The sequence below is a fragment of the Sus scrofa genome, chromosome 11 (genome assembly GCF_054392235.1).
Source record: "Sus scrofa isolate SSC_HxYL_T2T_F1_AM1 chromosome 11, Sscrofa_HxYL_maternal_Yorkshire_Landrace_v2.0, whole genome shotgun sequence".
In the NCBI taxonomy this organism is placed as follows: Eukaryota; Metazoa; Chordata; class Mammalia; order Artiodactyla; family Suidae; genus Sus; species Sus scrofa.
The window spans coordinates 84,117,164-84,137,319 of record NC_139393.1 but is presented as its reverse complement, the minus strand read 5'-3'; the positions used below and the strand labels follow the sequence as shown (position 1 = coordinate 84,137,319).

Below are 20,156 nucleotides of genomic sequence, written 5' to 3'. Positions count from 1 at the left end.
CTTCACCAGGGCTGTGCAGGGATTCCGGTGCCCGGAGGAGGTGTGTTCTGGAAAAGGGAAAGAGTGACCCCACAGCTGTCACTATTTACGCACCTGCATCTCCAGAATCTGGGAGTCCCCCCAGCTCCACTGGCAGAGAAGGGAGCGAGTTCTTCCAGTTGGGGAATTTGGGGAAGCTCTTTGGCTTCCACTCTGTTCGGGACGGACGGGGGCCCGAGCGGCCAGCAGGAGGGGGGACCAAGGACATTCTTACGGCTCTGCCGGCCTCCGCCGTGTCCAGAAAACTGCCGGACAACGTCCACAGCAAGCAGACCAAGCCCTCAGACTTCAGGTCTTGCTCCCCTGAAACAACTATTTCCTCCAAGGTCTAAACCAAGTCCCCAGACAGGGGAGGCGGGGCCCCGGTTCAGGCCTTGGCGTCCGGGGAGCCTGGTCCGTCGGGACAGCGCAGGAGGGGGCCGCCGTCGTGACGAGTGGCCGGCAGAGCCTCGCGGGACCCCGCTCACTGTGCCATCTTCCTTCGAAGACACTGAGGAGGAACAATCAACTCTGTCACCCTGTGTGTCCAAAAGCAACACTTTAAAACCACATAGAACCCACAGCAGAGGGCGTCTGCCTCGGTGCCGTTCATTTTCGTGCTTCTTCACTTCATGATGCTCAGAGAGGAAGAGGCACAGACCTTTCGGGGTGTTTTCCCACGGACAGTCTGCATTTTTAAATAGTGATTACTCTGCTGGAAATCTGCTCGGAAAGAAAAAAGGAATCAAGCTGCTCGGGGCTCAGCCTTGACTTCACAGACGTAGGGCGCTGCGACATCATTTACATTTTGGAACCTCGGTTTCTTCATCTGTGAAGTGGGGACGGAGATGAGGGTGTGGATTTGGCAAGAAACAGTGACGTCCGATCCAGGACGGGGTTCAAGAGATGAAGTACACGTCAGAACATAAAATGGAAGCTTGCGCCACGAGGGCTTGTGACGGGGCGGCTGGGTGCCACGTGTGCGGGTCGTAGCTGGTCACAGGCGAATACCTGGGGGGTGTTTGGGAGCAAAACACAGCGGGCCTTCACCTACGGGCCGAACAGCCCGCCCAGGGTTTGGGTTGTGAGGGAGCCTGAATTCAGGGAGGGTGAGAACCCCTGGGTTCCCTTGCGGGGGAGTGACGCTGTAACTCTTAAAAACCCGTTTCAGATGGAATTGTGGAATGCCAGCCGGGGCCACCAGGTGACCAGGGCCTTCCCGGAAGTCCGGGCCAGCCGGGGTTGACGGGCGAAGTTGGAGAAAAAGGTAAGAGACTGAATTTGGTTTCGAAACATGTGGTGGTGCTTGGCCGTGGGGTACGTTTCTCCACACTGCCTGGCTCTGGGTGGCTGTGGGCAGGTTCTTCCGCTGTTGACGCTCCTCAAAGCCCCTTCTTAGGCCCTGTCTCCCTGCAGCTCTGCTGGGCTGTTGGGCGTCGGAGCAACAGCTCTCGCCCGGGAGGGAACAGGGATCCTGGCCCGGCCGTCAAGGTCCCTGAGCTTTCCCCTCCCCGTGGCCGGCAGATTAGATTCCCTGACTGACGCCATCTCCTGTGATCTTCCAGTTCAAAGCCTGGGATTCTCCAAGAATGCCCAGTGCTCCTTCCAGCCGGACCCCAAGTGTGTGCACACAGCTCACCACCTCCCCACGCCCCGGTCCCGTAATCAGTGGGAGCGGATTTTCCGCCAGCGGATCAGCCAGCTCTGCCCGTCGGCCCTCAGTTTTATCTTTGCACATCTCAGGCGTGGTCTGCAACGCCAACTCAGGACCCACCGTAATCCCTTCATAATCTTGGAAATGCGGATTATCGCTGTCCAAACAGTCCTGGCTTAGGGTGTCGTAAGCCAAGCATGTTCCAGTATTTATACGTCTCTTAATGCCCAGAGAGCAGAACAAAGGAGAGGCGGCCCCCCAAAACCAACCCCTCTGGGTCCCATTCCTGGCTTTGGCTTCCAAAGAATGTTTGTTCTTCAAACATTTAAACTGCAAATGCATGGAAAATATCTTAGAATTTTGACAGCTGCTTAAGTTGCAGACCCTTAGATGAAAGTGATCCTAGAATTAAGTGGCAGGGGTTGTGCCATCAGTGTCTTTTTTTTTTTTTTTTTTGTCTTTTCTGGGGCCACACCAGGGTATATGGAGGTTCCCAGGCTAGGGGTCTAATCGGAGCTGTAGCTGCCGACCTATGCCAGAGCCGCAGCAATTCGGGATCTGAGCTGCATCTGGGACCTACACCGCAGCTCACGGCAACACCGGATCCCTAATTCACTGAGTGAGACCAGGGATTGAACCTGCAACCTCATGGTTCCCAGTCGGGTTTGTAACCACTGAGCCACGATGGGAACTCCAAGAGTGTCATTTTTTTATTTTCATGAATGTTCCCAGTTCCCAGATGTTTAACAATTTCTTTTTTAATTAAATTTTTTATTAAACTAGTTGATTTACAATGTTGTGGCCGTTTCTGCCATACAGCAAAGTGACCCAGTCATATATATATATATATATATATATATATATATACATTCTTTTTCTTATATTGTCTTGCATCATGTTCTATCCCAAGAGGCTGCATTCAGTTCCCTGCGCTGTCCAGCAGGACCTCACTGCTTACTCTAAGTGTCATAGTTTGCCCCAGGCGCTTCGTGCTTTCTGAGATGAGCTGTTCCATCTTGTGACAGAGCCAGTGGCCAGAAGTTGCTCTGTACTGAGAGGTCTGTCTCTCCCTGGACCCTCAGAGAAGCTTCTTTCTTCCCATGTCGTCTCGCTCCTGTAGCACCAGCACCTCCCCGGCTCCCACCTCGAGCCTCAGGAGCACAGACCCCAGCAACCCCACGCTGCCCACAGCTTGGCTGGCTTACCTGCCAACTTGCGCCGCATCCGTCTCATGGATGAGCCCTGTTCTGCCCTGGTTCCTGACGGCAGGGCCTGGAGTAGGGTGTGCCTGGGCTGGGGAGTCATTCAGAGCCAAAGGAGACGAGGGGGACACGGCCCGGCTTCTGTAGCCCCTGACCATGGGCTTCTCCACGTGTGCCCTGCTGTCTGTTGGCCCGATGTGTGCCTGGAAATGGACGTCCAGGGTTTAGGTCGCGGGCCCAGCCGGGCCTTTTAGCTTAGTTTGAGAATCGAGACACAGGGGTCAGAGTGGCTGAAGAGAGGCGTCTCCTCCCATTTTCCCGTTGTGTGCTGCCTCTTCGCCACCCCACGCATCAGGTCAGGCTTCTGCTCTTGCTTTTCTGGCGTGTTGCTTCCATCTCACTTCCGTCAGCCTGTAAACATAGGATGAAAATCCAGGAGTCACAGTTTGCGAAAAACATACTCAATCCAAGAGGAAGCTGATGGGAAGTTGTTGACTGAGAGACTAGATGACACGGCCAGAGCTTCTCCGGCCAATGATGAAAAGTGAGTCCAGGTGACTTTTTAGTGAGGCAGGGCCTGTCCCGTCGCAGGACAGAAGGATGGGATTCCTCGAAGGGCAGCCTCGGTTACCTGTGACACGTGCTGGGGGCAGAGAGCGGGCCCTGTGACAGGGACACAAGGTGTCCCTGACAGGTGTCAGGCTCTGAGAAGCCCCCTCTGGACATGACATTGGAATGGTGGCCACCTCTGCCTTCTCCTGTGCGGTCGCCATGCAGGTGACACCTGTCTGCCCACCTGTTATGTACACGGACCCCATGTCTCCTTTCTTAGGTCAAAAAGGAGAGAGTTGCCTCATCTGTGACTCGACAGGACTTCGTGGGCCCCCTGGGCCACAGGGCCCCCCAGGAGAAATAGGTAAGAGCCTTCCCCCCCCACGGCAAGGGACCCGGTCAGACTTCGCCTCCGTGGGTGGGAACCTTCCCGTCGAAGCAGAACCCCCTGCGACCCCATTTCCTGCGACAGCATCAGAGCGGCTGAGACTGTGCAGCCACGCGCCCGGGGTTGGCTCACTTGGCTGAGAGTGACCCCGGGGACTTGCAATTCAGTGTCATAAGGATTTCCTACTGAAAGGGCCACAGCGAATGAAAACCGTGTGGCTCGGGAGAGGGACCCACACGCCTTGGTTAGCGGTCCTCGGGCGGGCGGCGGCGGGGTGAGCCATCCTGCGACAGTCGCTCGTCTGCGTTTGGGGTCACTTTCCTCCTTCTTGGGCCCAGCGTGGGCTCGCTCATGGTCGCTCTTTTGAGATTCTTCAGACACCATCCTCGTGTGAAGACCTTTGCACTTCGCATCTTGACAAGATAAAAACGTCTCGCGTTATTAGGAAATGTCTTATCAACGCTGTGCTCTCTCCTCTGTCTCTTACGAAAGGTTTTCCAGGACAGCCCGGGGCCAAGGGCGACAGAGGCTTACCCGGCAGAGATGGCCTTGAGGGACTGCCTGTAAGTAAACCACACGGGCGCCTGAAATCTTTCAGTGGAACAGAGTACCGGTTTCCTAACGTGTCTGCTTTGTTTTAAAAATAGCCATTGAGGGAGTTCCCATCGTGGTGCAGTGGTTAACGAATCCGACTGGGAACCATGAGGTTGCGGGTCCGGTCCCTGGCCTCGCTCAGTGGGTTAAGGATCCGGCGTTGCCGTGAGCTATGGTGTAGGTCGCAAGACGCAGCTCGGATCCCGCGTTGCTGTGGCTCTGGTGTAGGCCGGCAGCTCCAGCTCCGATTAGACCCCTAGCCTGGGAACCTCCATATGCCGCGGGAGCGGCCGAAGAAATGGCAAAAAGACAAAAAAAAAAAAAAAAAAAAAAAAAATAGCCATTGAGTTCAAGAGCAGAGTAATAATCTCAACTATTGAAGGATGTTATATTGTTGCATGTCATCCGCTCTGCTTCTAAGGCTTCTAAACCTTTAGGCTTTGTTCTTCTATGCTCTGTAAGCATTAAGCCGTGTCTACGAATCCTTACATTGCTTTATTCTTTTTTCTTTCCTTTTTCTCTTTTTTCTTTTATCACAAATTGAAAGTCAAATCTTTAGCGATCTTCTTTTAATGTAGCCCTTCAACATTTGTAATTTAAGAAACTATTTCTGGAAGGTTCTATACAAGCGGGTCAGGGCGAAAGTGAGTTGAAATAGGAGGGAAACAGCTGGAATGCAGCAGTGCTTGTCTCCCTTTGAAGTCAGATCACGGGCTGCTGCTTCCAGAACACCCTGGTGCCTGGGGAGCCGAGTTAGAAGTCGCAACTGTTTAAAATATTTCTAAATACGTTGGAAGTTCACAAAGCTGGGAACTCCGACTGTGGCGAGGATCAAAGTCGGAAAAACTTTGAAGGCAACAGGCACAGTCTGGACATGGTCTTTATCTACCCGGCCTTTCTGGAATACTTCCTGCCTCAAGTCTGCCTGGAACCCAGTCCAGACACCCGCCCTCCAGCCCCAAATGCAATAAAACTGAGAAAAGAGGAAGGAGGGTGTTTGGGGAGAAGTCACGAGAAGGAGAAAGATAAAGAGAACCTACAGCAAAAATGCCAGTCCCCACGCCCTCTCCACCCCCAGGAGCTTTCTTGGTGGAGAGGGAACCCTGCCAGGAACTGTCTTATGGGTAAAAAACGTCATAATTTTCCTTTCCTTGGATGCTATAACATAGCTCCATGGTTTAATTGGCTCAAAAATGTGGTCCCCTTATTTAGAATTTGGTTGGAGGCTATGAGAGGCAGGACACAAACTGACAGAGCAAACTGGAAAGTAGATTCCAGTGAAAGAAGCTCTGATTCCAATGAAAGGCTGTCCCAGAAGCAGCCTTTCTGTGACATGTCCTCTGGAAGCCATGAGTTTGCTTGGGGGGAGGGGGATAGGTCACAAGAGGCTCGTGGCTGCGATGCTGAAGCCCAGCTCCCGCCCTCAGCAGGTCCAGGGTCACTGGGAGCCACCTGTGTTAAGTGACACAAACGTCTGAATTTTCCGCAGTGGCACTGCTTTCTAGAGGCAGACCGCACAAGCTGTCAGGTCTTCTCCAATCTATGCAGCCTGTTCTGAACCTCCAGGGCAGCGTTTGAGTCTCCCACATTTATCCAAAGGCCTCTGCGTCGCTTAGGACTAAGATCTGAATCAAAGAAGCCCCACGAGATGTCTGAGGGTTGTGAATGTCACTTTTCAAGCAAGATCCAGTTTTCTCCCTAAGTAGAACGATGGCCGGCAAGGTCATCGCGATGAAAATGAAAAACTGCATTTTCTCACGCTGTGCTCGCAGTGTTAGAGGAGGCTATGCTTCTAAGCTCTGAAGAATCAACATAAAATAACGTGAGGGGTGCTTCGGGTTGGGAAGCACACGCATTGGTTTTCGTTTCTTACACCTGCGTTTAGTTTTTAGTGGTGACTCTTGCTGGTTTAACACACGCTTGCTCCCGGCGCATCCTGCTGTCGATGTGAAGGATGCAAAGACAGAGGCCTGGCCCTGCCCTCCCAGCCCTGAAAGACTAGTGGAGAGACAGACGGCAAGCACATGTCCCTACCTGAGCAGCAAGGACCATACACCACAGCGTGGACGCCCGGAGGAGGCTGCCCGGACCTCTGTCTGGAGACGCTTCTGAGTTTAGCTGGGACTTGAGGATGTGCAGGCCTAATGTTAACTTGAGAGCCAGAGCCACAACGTTCCACAGCTGCTTTCTACCCAATAACGAATTGTCCACGACCCCGCTCAATCTTCGGGTGGGCGGCTGGTGGAAGTGGTATGTTACCACTCTGGGGACTAGAGCAGATAGCCTGGACTCGTCCCCTGTCCCCAAGTAGATCTGAGTGTCCTAACAGAGGACCAACAAGTGTCCTGCCTTTCAAGGGCCACTTCCAGCTCAGGGCCAGCTCTGACCAGCTGTTTCTGGCCAGAAGAACTTTCTGCCGGGGTTGAATGTTCTGTGTCGCCCTGTCCACTCTGGTAGCCACCGGTCAGTGGTGGCCATTGAAGTGTGGCTGGTGTGACTAAGGAACTGAGGTTCGATGTTATTTAAGTTTATAAATAGTCCCAGGCAGCGCAGACTCATGCTGTCTCCTGACCTCTGGAAGAGCACGGGGTGGCGTGGGTGTGTCTCCGAGAAAGTGTAACTGCGCCCTTCTTTTTCGCGTCACGGTCCCAGCTCCTAGGAAGCCAGCTGGGCGGGAACATACGTCAGTGCCGTGTAGGTGATTCTCCAGTGAGCCACTTGCATGGCTCTGAGTAGCCTCTGAGCCTCTCCAAGCCTCACCTCCACGTTCGTGTAAGAGGCAGCCTTTCCTAGATAACACGGAACTCACTAGCGCTCCCGTGGTTTGGGGACGAAGTCCAGGCTCTGCAGCTGGAAGTAAGCCCTTTCTGGCCCTGGCCTTGGACGGATCACCGACTTTCTTGGAATATTAGCTCCTCCTCTGCGAAGCGGTGCCAGTATTTTCCCTGCAGAGCTGTGCTAAGAATCGGAGGCCGGGACACACTGCGGGCTCTTAGTGAGTGGTAGCCATTCCAAATCTGAAGATTATGTGGATTTTGGTTGCCCCTGTTCCCAGCTCCTCTGAGGGGTACATGTTACACACACACAGAGGCGCGCACGCGTGTGTGTTTCACGTATATCCAAGGACCGTTTCAGAGGGAGGGTATGAAAGGAACTCAAACCAAATGAATATTCTGCGGGAGTTTCAGTTCTGCCGAGGGAGGCTCAGGAGATGGATCTCAGAGAACAGGTATTTGCAGCAACTGCTGGAAACCCTGGCCTGTTCCCCACGAAGCCCGGCTCTCGGGGCTGCGGGGAGCGGGCGTTCCCTGTGGGGGTCACTTTCCAGGAACAGAGACGTGTTCCCGTGGGTGCCTCGTGGGAAGCCCCACTCCGCTCTGCTGTCGGCTCAGAATAACAGTCCCAGAGCCGGCCGGGTGCCCCTCCCCTGGTTGCCCCTGGCCCGGTGCCCTGGACGCCGTTATCGCTTCCAGAATTTGGGGTGGGAGCGGGAGAGGAAGCCCTGAGCAGCCCTGGAGAACGTGGCTCTTCCCCGCCTCACCTGCGCCCAGAAGCCCTCTTTCTGGTTCCTGGGCAGAGAAGTTGAACGTCTACAGCCCCTCCCAACAGCTGCTACGATGTCCTCGGGAATATCGGCAGGGTCAAGGACAAGAACGCTGGCCCACTGATCTGTGGGCCGGGCCGGGCCGCGCCCTTCCCCCCACCCCATCCCTGTCCTCCCTAGGACTCCCCCCAAAAGGCTTTTTAAGGGAAACGGCAGTGAGGTCAGCTCAGGTTTTGTCCCGGAGCCGCTGGCTTGCTCCTGGAAAGGGAACGAGAGCTAAGCATCACCCCGCTTTGCAGGATGGCTCCCCGGTTTCCTTGCTGGTGGCGTGGCTCGCTCTGTGGATGTTGGCATCACCAGGCTTTGTTCTTGCAGGGCCCGCAAGGCGCACCAGGGCTGATGGGCCAGCCAGGAGCCAAGGGAGAGCCTGGCGAGATTTACTTCGACATTCGGCTCAAGGGTGACAAAGGAGACCCCGGGTTCCCAGGCCAGCCCGGCATGCCAGGCAGAGCAGGATCTCCAGGAAGAGACGGCCACCCCGGTCTGCCCGGCCCCAAGGGCTCCCCGGTATGTGTACCCCCAGACTTTGAACGTGTGCTTGTCAGGTGGGTGAGCAGAGGCCGAAGAGCTGAGCTGCCTGGACCCTATCTGTGTATTTTCACTCAGTGTCATTGTTGCACGTGAATTTGCCCCGTGGTCTAGGGACCTGGGCGCTGGGGACCTTGGCGGGAACAATTAGCTGACAACTGACCTGGGTCTTCCGGTGGATCGGGGACCCGCAAAGACGGGCCTGTGTGGGAGGTGGGAGGTGGCGCTGGAGCTGAGCGGCCTTCGAGTCTCCTTTTAAAAGGAGGTTCTGGTTCCGGGGGCCTCCTCTCTGGAGGGGCCCCTCGTGGAGGAGGGGGGTGGCTGCGAGCTCAGCTTGGGGAAGGAATGCCAGCTTCATTTATTAACTTCACGTTGACCTTGGCAGGCGGGTTGAAGTGAATGAGTAGCACGGCTGGTTAAATCCTGGCACTTATTTACTAAACTGGGGAGGAAGGCGACACGGCTCGGAGCGCGGCGAGGCCTGCAGATAACGCTCCTCTCTCTACCTCAGGGTTCCGCAGGACTGAAAGGGGAACGCGGCCCCCCCGGAGGAGTTGGATTCCCTGGCAGTCGTGGTGACATCGGCCCTCCCGGGCCCCCAGGGTTTGGCCCCATTGGTCCCATTGGTGACAAAGGACAGGCGGGCTTCCCGGGCAACCCTGGGGCCCCAGGCCAGCCAGGTGAGGCCCGAGGACCTCAGTGCAGCGCCCAAGTGCCAGGGGCCCAGGGCTCCGTGATGCGGGGACGTGGGTCTGGTTTCAGTTCCGCCAGGAGGTGGGATGTGACATGGCCCATCCTTCCCTGGCTTTTCTGAATCTCACTGCTGCCTTTACGAGATGGGCCAGGTCGTGGGTAGGATGCGGAAGGCAGGAGCCTGAACGTAGGGCTGAGGTCCCGGTACAGGAGTGGGGGCGCCGTGTGCATCAGCAAGTCGGCCTTCTGTGCAGAGTGAGGAGCCCTCCGTCTTGGCTCCTGTGTGGCCCCAGCCACGTGTCCCCCCCTCCACCTCCTGCCCCCCTGATCCGCCCGCTCAGCCACTGGCCCACAGCCCCTTCCACGTGGCTGTTTCACTCCATGGCCGTTTCAGGCATTTGCTGTTTTGCACGGGGTCCTGTGTGCCAGGCACTGTGCTAAGTGGTGACCAGGCGCCCGCTCACCTGGAGCCCACTGCCTGGGCACTGGCCGGGAACGAGGGCAGGGGGCTCCGTGAGGGTTTCCCCCACGCGGCTCGTCATCAAGGAGGGGAGTGGATGGGGACCCCAGGCTGTGCACGCAGGGGACTCTCCGTGACGTCTGAGCTGAATATAACTAAGGGAAGAAAGACGACACTGGCAGCGTTCCCTAGGCAACCAGGAAGGGATGGCCTGGGCACAAAGGGCGGGGGACGCGTGCGTCACTAAGCCGTCATAAGCTGTAGAAAGGCACGGGAGGGGACTTGGGGTGATCCAAGCTGTGTGACCAGGAAACACTGTAAAGCTCCGTGACCCAAGTGTCCTGCGGGATCCGCGGCAGCAATGACGGTCTGGCTTCCTGGTCACAGATTTTGCTTCTGTCACCAGGCATGCATTCTCAGTCCTGTCCCCACTGGGAACCGTTCCTTCCTCAGGAAGACAGTGTTGAGTCGGCCAGCTCCGTGCCTCAGGAGACCTTAGCAGCCCCTGTGGGAACCTTAGGAGCAGCCCTACCAGCTCGGCTCTGATTGTGGGCATTGCTGTGTGGTCACTGGCACCAAGTCAGACTCACTTGATAACTGTTCTTCATTTAGTAAGGATCCCAGCCTCTCTTGTGACTCCTTTAGGGCAGGGAATCCTGGGCTTGCCTTGGGAAGACCCCCATCTTGGAAAAGGGGCCTCCGATCCCTTGTGCCCAGGTCCCGGTTCCCAGACCATCGCCTCAAGGGTTCTTTGCGTGTGGAAACAGAACACTTGCAGGGTTTTTCCTGGCCGGACACGCCCATCAGAAAAGCCACTGGCACGCAGAGCAGATGTGTCTCGACAGGATGGGAAGAAGGTCCTGGAGAGGCCGTGCTGACCGCGCCGCTGGTCGGCTGTCTGCATTCCGTAGGGCTCCTCGGTCATCTAGACCCTGTCGGCCTGGGGATGAGAAACCCGACCTCTTTGATCTGCCAGAGCCCCGTTTACTCTGACGCTCATAAAAGCCATAAAAGTTCCCAGGGCTGGAGCTGATAGCCAGGATGTGTCAGGTCGGGCGGCGGGCCTTTCCCACAGCCCATAGCTAAGGCAGGGGGTGGTGTTGGGAGGCCCTCCATACCCCCGGATTCTTTAAGGTCCTTTCCTAACAGCTGAGCCCTGACGCCCAGTGGCGCTCCCAGGCACAGACGCTGGGGGACGGAGGACAGGTGGTTTCCTGTGTGCTGGAGATGCCACAGAACCGTGAGGGCAGGAACGCCAGTGACCCCCGAGCATGTCGTGAGGGTAACTCGCCCCCCCCATGAACCCAGAGCAACGTGGGATTCGTCCCGTCTGGGAAACGGAGAGGGGCCGGTGGGAGCATTTCAGCGTTTTGAGACTAATGCAGACACTTCCCCAGCCCATCTCACCGTCCGTTACTGTAGAGTCTTCAGCTTTTCCTGACTCTGACTTTAGACGCTTCAGGAATTGTTGCGTCACTCTGTCTGTCTTGGTAGAAGAGGCCTCTGTGAGCGAGGCCAGGAAGGCAGAAGGGAGAAGCGGAGGCGAGACGCCAGGCGCCTCCCCAGGGTCGAGCCGAGGTGGCCTCACGCTCTGTTCTGGCTCTTTTCTCCCAGGTCCCAAGGGCGAAGCAGGAAAAGTCGTGCCCTTGCCTGGCCCCCCCGGAGCAGAAGGACTGCCGGGGTCCCCCGGTTTCCAAGGGCCTCAAGGTACTTTTGGAGTTCAAGTTCACCAGAGGCACAGGGGGAGGTGGGGAGAGAGTGGGGAGGACGGGGGGGTACTCACAGGCTCACGTTTTGCTCACGTTGACTGCTGATCTTTCTCAAAACAGGTGACCGAGGTTTTCCTGGAACCCCAGGAAGGCCGGGCCTCCCGGGAGAGAAGGGTGCAGTCGGCCAGCCTGGAATTGGATTTCCAGGGCCCCCGGGTCCCAAAGGTGAGCCTGCAGGGCAGGGCCAAACTTCGGCCTGGCCCGCGAGGGCCCTGATCCTGGCGTCTGACCCCTGCTGGTCTCTCTCTTTGTCCTCCGTGGATTCTAGGAGAAAAGGGGCAATGGACGTAAACACGCCATGCCTGGAGTTCCCGTCGTGGTTCAGCGGGTTAAGAACTTGACTCGTGTCCATGAGGATGCGGGTTCAATCCCTGGCCTCACTCAGTGGGTTAAGATCTGGTGTTTCCGTGAGCTGGGGTGCAGGTCCTTCCTAGACACGGCTTGGATCTGGTGTTGCTGTGGCTGTGGTGTAAGCCAGCCGCTATAACTCCTGTTGGACCCCTAGCCTGGGAACCTCCATTTGCCGCAGGTGCGGCCCTAAGAAGCCAAAAAGAAAGAAAAAAGAATAAACACACCATACCTGCTAGTAAGCGAGCAGTGGGGGGAGGCTTTCCAAGAGCCGCTGGGAGTGGAGGACAGGGGCTCCAGCCGCCAACGACGGGGTGGTGGCTCCCGGGGCCGTGGGGCGGGGAGGAGCTGGGACAGTGGGACCGCAGGCTGCCCAGGGAGCCGGCAGACGCCCGTTCCCCTAACTGCGCCCTCCAGGGGGTCTCCGTCAGTGAAGGGAGCACACAGCCTGGGCCGGGCTGGCCTGGAAGTTGGGGGACAGTGGGGTGACTGTGAGGAGGGGGCTTTGCTCCGAGGGGAGAGGCGCCGACACTGCGGGGCTGGACCCCCACAGGTACTGATGTTGTAGAACCGGCGCTTCATTCTGAAAACCGTGAGCACATGAGGAGAACAGTGTCCCTGTTTTCGCTGCTTTCTTGGCCTGGCTCCAGGGAGACCGATGTGCAGCCTTCGGTCCAGAGCCCAAAAGGGCTGGGAGCCGCACGGCCGGCAGCCTGGTCCCAGTGCCCCCGCTTCAACTGGAAGATGAGGGACGAGAGGGCGGATGTGGGGAGAAGGAGGGGCAGCAGGTGCTGCGCGCGGTCCTGGCGCCCGGCCGCCCCCAGGCCGGGGGGGTCTTGTCTTCCCTGTTGTTCCCTCGCATGTGCTCAGGTTCATCTGAGCAGGTGTAAGAGGGGAGAGAGGAGGGAGCAGCTTTATTACGTGAATGAGTCTGTGGATTTTTCGAAACAGGTGTTGATGGTTTACCTGGAGATGCTGGACCTCCCGGGAATCCCGGTCGCCAAGGGTTTAACGGCTTACCTGGCAACCCAGGTGCGCCCGGCCAAAAGGTGGGTACCAGGGTTCTCGGATGGCCGTTTCCGCATCCTTGTGATAAACGGGACACGTAAAAGGCGGGTTATTAATCTCACAGAGGGTACTGGGCAGCGTGTTGTGTTTGAACGAAATTGCATCAAATAGCAAATACCAAAGTACCCGGCATGGCACACAGTCGTGTGTGTTTGGGGCTGAATCATTGGTTTCCACTGTGTGTGCCCTTGCGGGTGTGTCCTGGGTCTGTGCACGTGTGTCTCACCGGGAGTGGCGGAAGGAAGCCCCTGTCCCAAGGACGTATCAACCTCCAGGAAGGTGGAGGGCAGCCTTCCTCGGCCTCACGACGCTGCCATTCAGTAATTCCTCGTAGTGGGGGCCGCGCCCGGCATCGTGGGGTCTTTAACAGCCTCCTCCGAGGCGCTAACCCACACATCCCAAAGGAGCACCCCCACACCCGCCCCCCCTTGCGATGGCCAAAAATATCGCCGACTTTACCAAACACGGCCCGGGGACCAAGGGCGCTGGTTGGGGACCCTGGGCTGGTGGCGTCAGGCCCTCCGGGACCTCAGATGCCCTCCCCTCTTGCCAGTCCTGCACTTCCGCCTGCCAGCCCAGCTGACCCTGGTTGGCGCCTTCCTGCTGTGACATAAAGAAGGGGAAGTGCCAGAAGGCCGGTGTCTTACGTGGGAGGAGCCGCAAGCCTTGCGGAGACGCATCTTTGCCAACACAGACCTGGGCGGCTGTTCCCACCCTCGGGGGCGGGGGGCAGGCGGGCGGCTGTGTCTCTGGGACGCGGGGACACTTCCTCCCCAGAAGCGCCTGGCCTGTGGTGTCCCCGCCCCACGTGGCTGGCGTGGATGGAAGCCTTGGGACGGCTGTCTTTTCGAGACACATTGTCACTTTCCCCTGAGGAACCTCACTTGGTGAGAAAGGGAGGCAGCGGTGGCAGCGTGTGGGCGCGAGTTAGTCAGCGCCCAGTGGACCTGGAACCAAGGATTTGGTTTACGCTTTGAAATCTTGGGCTTTTTCAAAACGCCTGGGACGGAGTTCCTTCCATTTTGCAAATTTCAGCGCGGGGCCAGGTCTCCGGAGAAGTCCCTGCGGCCTGCTCACGCCCACCGGGCCCTCCCTGGAAGGTGTCACCTCCAGGGGACGCCAGGGGGGGCTCTGTGACATAGTGTCCATCTTCTGCTCCAATGGGCCTGTGGGTGTTAAATGGGGTGTTTTGAAGGCCCCCTCTTCAGGCCCTCGAAATGCTGCCTTTTTTAAAATCATCTGTATGTGTCGAAGCCCTTTGATTCATGAAATGGCTTTAAATGTGAGTTAAATTTGACGTGAAAGACTTCCTTTAACAAAAAAGGCAGCGAGTTCCCATGCTGGAACTTTCTACCTCTCAAGGTAATGGCTGGCTGGCCACCGATCACGCTGGGCATTGTTCCTGCCACGGAGAGTCAGCTCCTCGCAGACATAGGGCAGCAGAGTCGAGGGGCCCAGACCCCGAGGGAGGAACGCCTGCCTCTGAAAGGGACAAGCTGGATAGGCGGGTGTCGGGGCGGGGCTTGGCTTTCCGCCTTCGGGGAATGCAAATGATAGACATCAGCCCCCCTTGTCCCGGAGTGAGACCGAGGGAAGCCGTGGGTGTGAAGAAGCGTCACAGCCTGGAGGGCAGGGTGGATGCTCGTCTTATAAATGCACCTGCAGCATCAGTTATCACTGATGCTCTTGGCCTGATCGCATCGCGGGCTCTGAGGGTCACTGGATCTCTGTGCTTGGGGTCTCCAGGGAGAGCCTGGAATCGGGCTGCCAGGACTCAAAGGGCTGCCAGGGCTGCCCGGCACCCCCGGAACCCCTGGGGAGAAGGGAAACATCGGGGGACCAGGAGTTCCTGGAGAGCACGGCGCCATCGGCCCCCCAGGCCTTCAGGGAATCCGAGGTAACCTCTTACAGGCAAATCTAGCTGGTGGCAGGGGCGGGGTCTGTTCATTTTGTGTCCCTGGAGCCCCTATCAGACCCTAGAAAATGTTTGTTGAATGAATGATGAAAATCCCAGATGGCTCTAGCTCCCAGTTTTCTGTGGCCGTCGCACACTGTTTGGGTGGGTGGTGGGTGCTGTGGCACCTGTTATGTGCCCAGGTGGTATACACACGACTTCTCTGTCCAGGTGACCCAGGACCTCCTGGATTGCAAGGTCCCAAAGGAGCACCGGGAGTCCCCGGAATAGGGCCCCCTGGAGCCATGGGCCCCCCTGGAGGACAGGGGCCCCCAGGATCATCAGGTAACACCACGGTCTTTAGGATGGTCCCTCCCCTGACTCCTGATCCGTGAATAAGTTGGGGGGGGACAAGGCCCCCCCTGAACAGCACAGGGAACTATATTCACAATTCTGTGATAAACCGTGATGAAAAGACAGAAAAGGGGGGGGGCATCAATTCTGTTTCATAGTTGTGGGTTTGGGTGTTTTTGCTTAAACCTAAGTCCCGGGGCTCTTTTCCTCCCACTGAGCCTGGTCTCGTGCCGAAGACACCCCCTTCCTGTCGAACACGCGCTGCCTTTTGTATTTAATGCCGAAAGGTGCTGTCTTTAGCTTATCATCGTCTGTGGGAGGGTTAGTAAGATGCGGGTGTAACTTCAATGAAATGAGTCTGGGAGCTACGTGGCCTTTAACGTCGTGTAGAAGTCAGATGGCGGTGCCGGAGGGGGCAGGACGGTCCGTGAGGAACGCAGAGGAGAAGCTGGTCGTAGTCTAGGGGGGCCGGGTGGGCACGGCTTACTGCTGACGGCAGGAAGGAGGGGCTTGGTCTTAGGGTGCTGTTTCCCCACCGACTGCCTCAGACACCCCTGTCTGAGGAGGTGGGAGCCGTCCAGCCCCCGAGGTGAGTGTGCTCACACGCCTTCCGCAGGAAGTGATGGTTAAACAGGGGACTGTCACTGCAGACACCCTGTCGCCTTGCTGATGCCTGCTTGCTCTTCCCCGCACAGGACCCCCTGGAGTGAAAGGAGAGAAGGGCTTTCCGGGATTCCCAGGCCTGGACATGCCGGGCCCCAAAGGAGACAAGGGGCTGCAGGGGCTCCCCGGCCTGACGGGACAGTCAGGGCTGCCTGGCCTCCCTGGACAGCAGGGCACACCCGGGCTGCCCGGGTTTCCAGGTAAATGACCCACCCGGGTGGATGCTGGGCACCGCCTCGCCTGGTCTTGTTCTTGACCGTCTCTCGGCGTCTGCCATCGGCGCTCACCATCTTTCCATCTGGCCACAGGTCCCAAGGGAGAGATGGGTGTCATGGGCACCCCTGGACAGCCCGGCTCACCAGGACCCGCCGGTGCACCGGGACTGCCGGGTGAAAAAGGTAGGGGAGCTGTGACTCCAGAGAAGCCTGCCTTGTGTCTGTGCCCCGATGCCTTGTGGGAAATTCTCCAGTACTTGTAGATCACATTTCATTTCAAGAAGCCTAAGAGAGAAGAAGATGAAGCAAGGGTCTGGAAGCCCCTCTTCCAGGAGGAACTCATGGTTTATGGGGATAGAAGAGAACACAGATTTGGGGGTTTTCCTTATTGGTGCAGTTGAGGTTCTTTTTTTTTTTCTTTTTCTCTTTTTCTTTTTTTAGAAATGATAAAATCTTCAGCTATGCCAGGTTCCAGGAGCTGAGTCCTTAGAGTCAAATTAGCAAACTGGGAACATTTATGTCTTCATTTTTATTTCTTATCTTGGTATTTGAAATTGGTCCAAAATAACGTTTTTAAAAAAGAAATTGACTTTGTGTGAGACATAAACATGGTCGTTTGTGCAGCTGCCCAGGAAAATGCCCACTCTGATATTCCATACGGGATTGAGGGGCCACTTTGAACAGGCTTCATGATGTTTTTTCAGAAGGAGAGAAAATGTACATTATTTAAACTGATGAGTGAAGTCTCACGTGTTGGAGATACTAGCACATAACGCATGTTCCAGAAAATGGCTTTGTTGTTCACTTCCCTGGTGTCCCATCCGTCTAGGTAACTTGGACACTTGCCGCTGATGCCATCTGGGGACAGGCTATTTGTTCTTTATACCTTAGTTATCAGTTGCTTCTCCTGGCCAGAAAGAACGCCACGCCTGTCCCTGCCTTGGGGCGCTTGGCCAGGTGTCACCAGGTGCCTCCTCTTTCTTCTACAGGCGACCACGGCTTCCCAGGCTCCTCGGGACCCAGGGGAGACCCTGGCTTCAAGGGCGATAAGGGAGATGTGGGTCTCCCCGGCAAGCCGGGCTCCATGGATAAAGTGGACATGGGCAGCATGAAGGGCCAGAAGGGAGACCAAGGAGAGAAAGGTGAGGTGGGGCGGCGGCGGCCCCTGCAGAGGCGGGGGCGTCTCGGGGGTTGGCCCTTCTTGACACGGATGTCAGACCCGCCCGAGCTTCCGCAGCTTTGCCTTGTTTCAAGCAGACGCGGGTCATCCTTGTTTTCTCCTGTGATGTGCAGGACAGACTGGCCCAACCGGTGACAAAGGATCCCGGGGAGATCCCGGAGCCCCAGGAGTGCCCGGAAAGGACGGCCAGGCAGGGCACCCTGGGCATCCAGGTACGGAGGGGAGTTCAAGGTGCCAGCACGGCAGGGGCTCGTGGGGGGACATGTTACCTGGCACTTTTCATTGGCATTGACCTGTTGGGACTTTCTCATTCTTATTCTAGGACCTAAAGGTGACCCAGGCATAAGTGGGACCCCAGGTGCTCCGGGACTTCCTGGACCCAAAGGATCGGTTGGTGGCATGGGCCTGCCAGGTATGTGAAGGGGAAGGGAGCCTTCTTTCCAGCGCCCGTGTGTGTGGTGCCGGGTGAGGGGTCCACTGCACGGGGGGCTCATCCTTGCAGATGCGTCTTCCATGCAAACTCATGTCTTCAATCCGGTGTGGTGTTTGTCTAGGGGTGGGTGGCATTTGGCTGACCAGATGGCCACTGATCAAAAAAAAAAAAAAAAAAAAGAAAAGAAAAAAGAGAAAACTGCCCCCCTTGCAACTGAGTAAAATAAAACTTGGGCTGTATGCGATGAACTTTGAATTATCTCCCATCCACGTGGATCCTTTGAGGAGATGACTGATCTCCAGTAAGTTTTGCCAGAAGCTCATGCCTGCAAAGCCCTTTGTATTAATTAGCTTAGAAGGATTCTGGGGGCTCCTCTGGGCCGGTGCCGAGCTGGCCGCCGTGCTGTGCCTTCAGCATTTGCACAGCGACAGGACAGGAGGCAGGAGGCAGGAGGCAGAGGCTGAGAGCTGGGGCCGCTGGACGGTCAGTCTGGTTGCTCAGGCTTCTGGGACTTGCCTGGAGCAGAGTCAGGACAGCAAGCCTGGCTCGCTGACTGCTTCCCTAGTCTTTGGCAGGTGCACTGCCACTTTGAAATGTAAACATCCAGCTGCTGTTGGCATCTGTTTACAAATCAATGTGATTGCCTACATCCATCATGGGTGCAGGTACATGTACCCCATGGCCCGCCCCAAGCCCCTCCGATTTGTTCAGATAATGAGAGTTCACTGGAGAATAAAGGTCAGAGAAGCCGCTTTTATGGTGTGGGGAAAGTTAGCTGCGAAGCGGTTAGTGTATTTCTCTTTTCTTTGGAAGTGATTGCCTTTAAAAGACAGGAAGAATGTTTGCTAGCGTGGTTCTGCTTTGGTCTGGGTGACTGACACCCCTCGGCAACTTAAGAGCTTGAGAAATGAGGGGATATCTGTTCTTTCACCTCATTCTTGGCTGGCCCTTGAGGGAATTTTTGTTTTTAATATTAGCACCTGTTAAGTGTGCATGGGCTTTTCAATTGGGTGTGTTTCTAGGAACCCCCGGAGAAAAAGGTGTGCCTGGCATCCCCGGCCCTCAGGGAGTCCCCGGCTTACCTGGAGAGAAGGGAGCAAAAGGAGAGAAAGGACAGGCGGGCCTACCTGGCATTGGGATTCCAGGAAGGCCTGGCGACAAGGTAACTGCGTCCTGCGTGCGGAAGCCCCTCCCCCCACCTGCGTGCAGAGGCTTTGGAGGGGTGTTTCTAAGCACCCCAGAAACTGTTCTGTGACTGACAGTTGACTGTCAGTCGCCTCCCCTGCCGTTCTAGTCACGGCCTTGTTCCCCAAGGAAGACCCGAGACTTGCTGAGAACTTGGGTAGCTCTGGGGACGGGGGGCAGAGCAGGCAACTGACTGCTGGGTAGCTCTGGGGACGCGGGGGGCAGAGCAGGCAACTGACTGCTGGGTAGCTCTGGGGACGTGGGGGCAGAGCAGGCAACTGACTGCTGGGTAGCTCTGGGGATGGGGGGCAGAGCAGGCAACTGACTGCTGGGTAGCTCTGGGGACGCGGGGGGCAGAGCAGGCAACTGACTGCTGGGTAGCTCTGGGGACACGGGGGGCAGAGCAGGCAACTGACTGCTGGGTAGCTCTGGGGACGCGGGGGCAGAGCAGGCAACTGACTGCTGGGTAGCTCTGGGGACGCGGGGGCAGAGCAGGCAACTGACTGCTGGGTAGCTCTGGGGACGCGGGGGGCAGAGCAGGCAACTGACTGCTGGGTAGCTCTGGGGACACGGGGGGCAGTTTCTGGCTTTTCCACCGTCCTCAGGACGGGCTGGGATTCTTCACCAGGACCCCGGGAGCCTGCGGTTCTGCCAGGCGGTAGTCGTTGCGCCGGCGCTCTGCACAAAGCCCTCCGGACGCACGTCCAGGGACAGATATGAAATTAACGGGCCTAATTTTCACCCACAGGGAGACCAAGGCCTGGCGGGCTTCCCGGGAAGCCCTGGAGAGAAGGGAGAGAAGGGGAGCTCGGGGATCCCGGGGCTGCCCGGTTCTCCGGGCCCCAAGGGCTCACCTGGGAGTGTAGGCTATCCAGGTAGGTGGCCGGCCTCCGCCTGAGCTTGGGATTCAAGGGCGGCAAAGAAACGCACAGTCACGGGCCCTCTGGGGTTTTGTTTTTCTTCAGGAAGCCCCGGGTCGCCTGGAGAAAAAGGCGACAAAGGGCTCCCGGGACTGGATGGCGCCCCCGGCAGCAAAGGAGAAGCAGGTAAGGGGCAGCTTTCAGGGCACAGGTGGGGACTTGGGGGGAAGAGGCCAAGGTCATCAGGGCCAGGTGACCGCAGGGGCCCCAGCTGGGCTCCCGCCTCCATCTCCGGATGAATTAACTGGGTCTAGGGGGCTTCTAGGGTCTTTCCTGGGTCCCACCACCAGTTAGAACTGGAGCTGGTTTATAGCTGGCGTTCCTGTTTGGCACGGCAGACAGACGTCCTTTCTCTCTGCTGTCACCAGCTCTTGGGGGTCAGCGTGCAGTGGTCCCTTCTGAAGGGATGGTGGAAGTGGGCCGCTGGGCGTGGG

The 20,156-nt window shown here is 57.1% G+C and overlaps 1 protein-coding gene across 1 annotated transcript in view; it reads left to right on the top strand.

Moving 5' to 3' along the window:
* Positions 1-20,156, top strand: part of COL4A1 (collagen type IV alpha 1 chain) — a 139,267-nt gene that overhangs the window by 97,840 nt on the left and 21,271 nt on the right. Inside the window, exons 22-39 of the mRNA XM_021065910.2 lie at positions 1,190-1,285; positions 3,707-3,790; positions 4,307-4,377; positions 8,328-8,519; positions 9,052-9,220; positions 11,308-11,400; positions 11,523-11,627; positions 12,762-12,859; positions 14,625-14,775; positions 15,004-15,117; positions 15,822-15,989; positions 16,098-16,187; positions 16,994-17,146; positions 17,298-17,396; positions 17,507-17,596; positions 18,640-18,779; positions 19,551-19,677; positions 19,768-19,848. Coding sequence (XP_020921569.2) covers positions 1,190-1,285; positions 3,707-3,790; positions 4,307-4,377; positions 8,328-8,519; positions 9,052-9,220; positions 11,308-11,400; positions 11,523-11,627; positions 12,762-12,859; positions 14,625-14,775; positions 15,004-15,117; positions 15,822-15,989; positions 16,098-16,187; positions 16,994-17,146; positions 17,298-17,396; positions 17,507-17,596; positions 18,640-18,779; positions 19,551-19,677; positions 19,768-19,848 — 2,121 coding nt within the window. The remainder of the gene's footprint in view (positions 1-1,189; positions 1,286-3,706; positions 3,791-4,306; positions 4,378-8,327; positions 8,520-9,051; positions 9,221-11,307; positions 11,401-11,522; positions 11,628-12,761; positions 12,860-14,624; positions 14,776-15,003; positions 15,118-15,821; positions 15,990-16,097; positions 16,188-16,993; positions 17,147-17,297; positions 17,397-17,506; positions 17,597-18,639; positions 18,780-19,550; positions 19,678-19,767; positions 19,849-20,156) is intronic.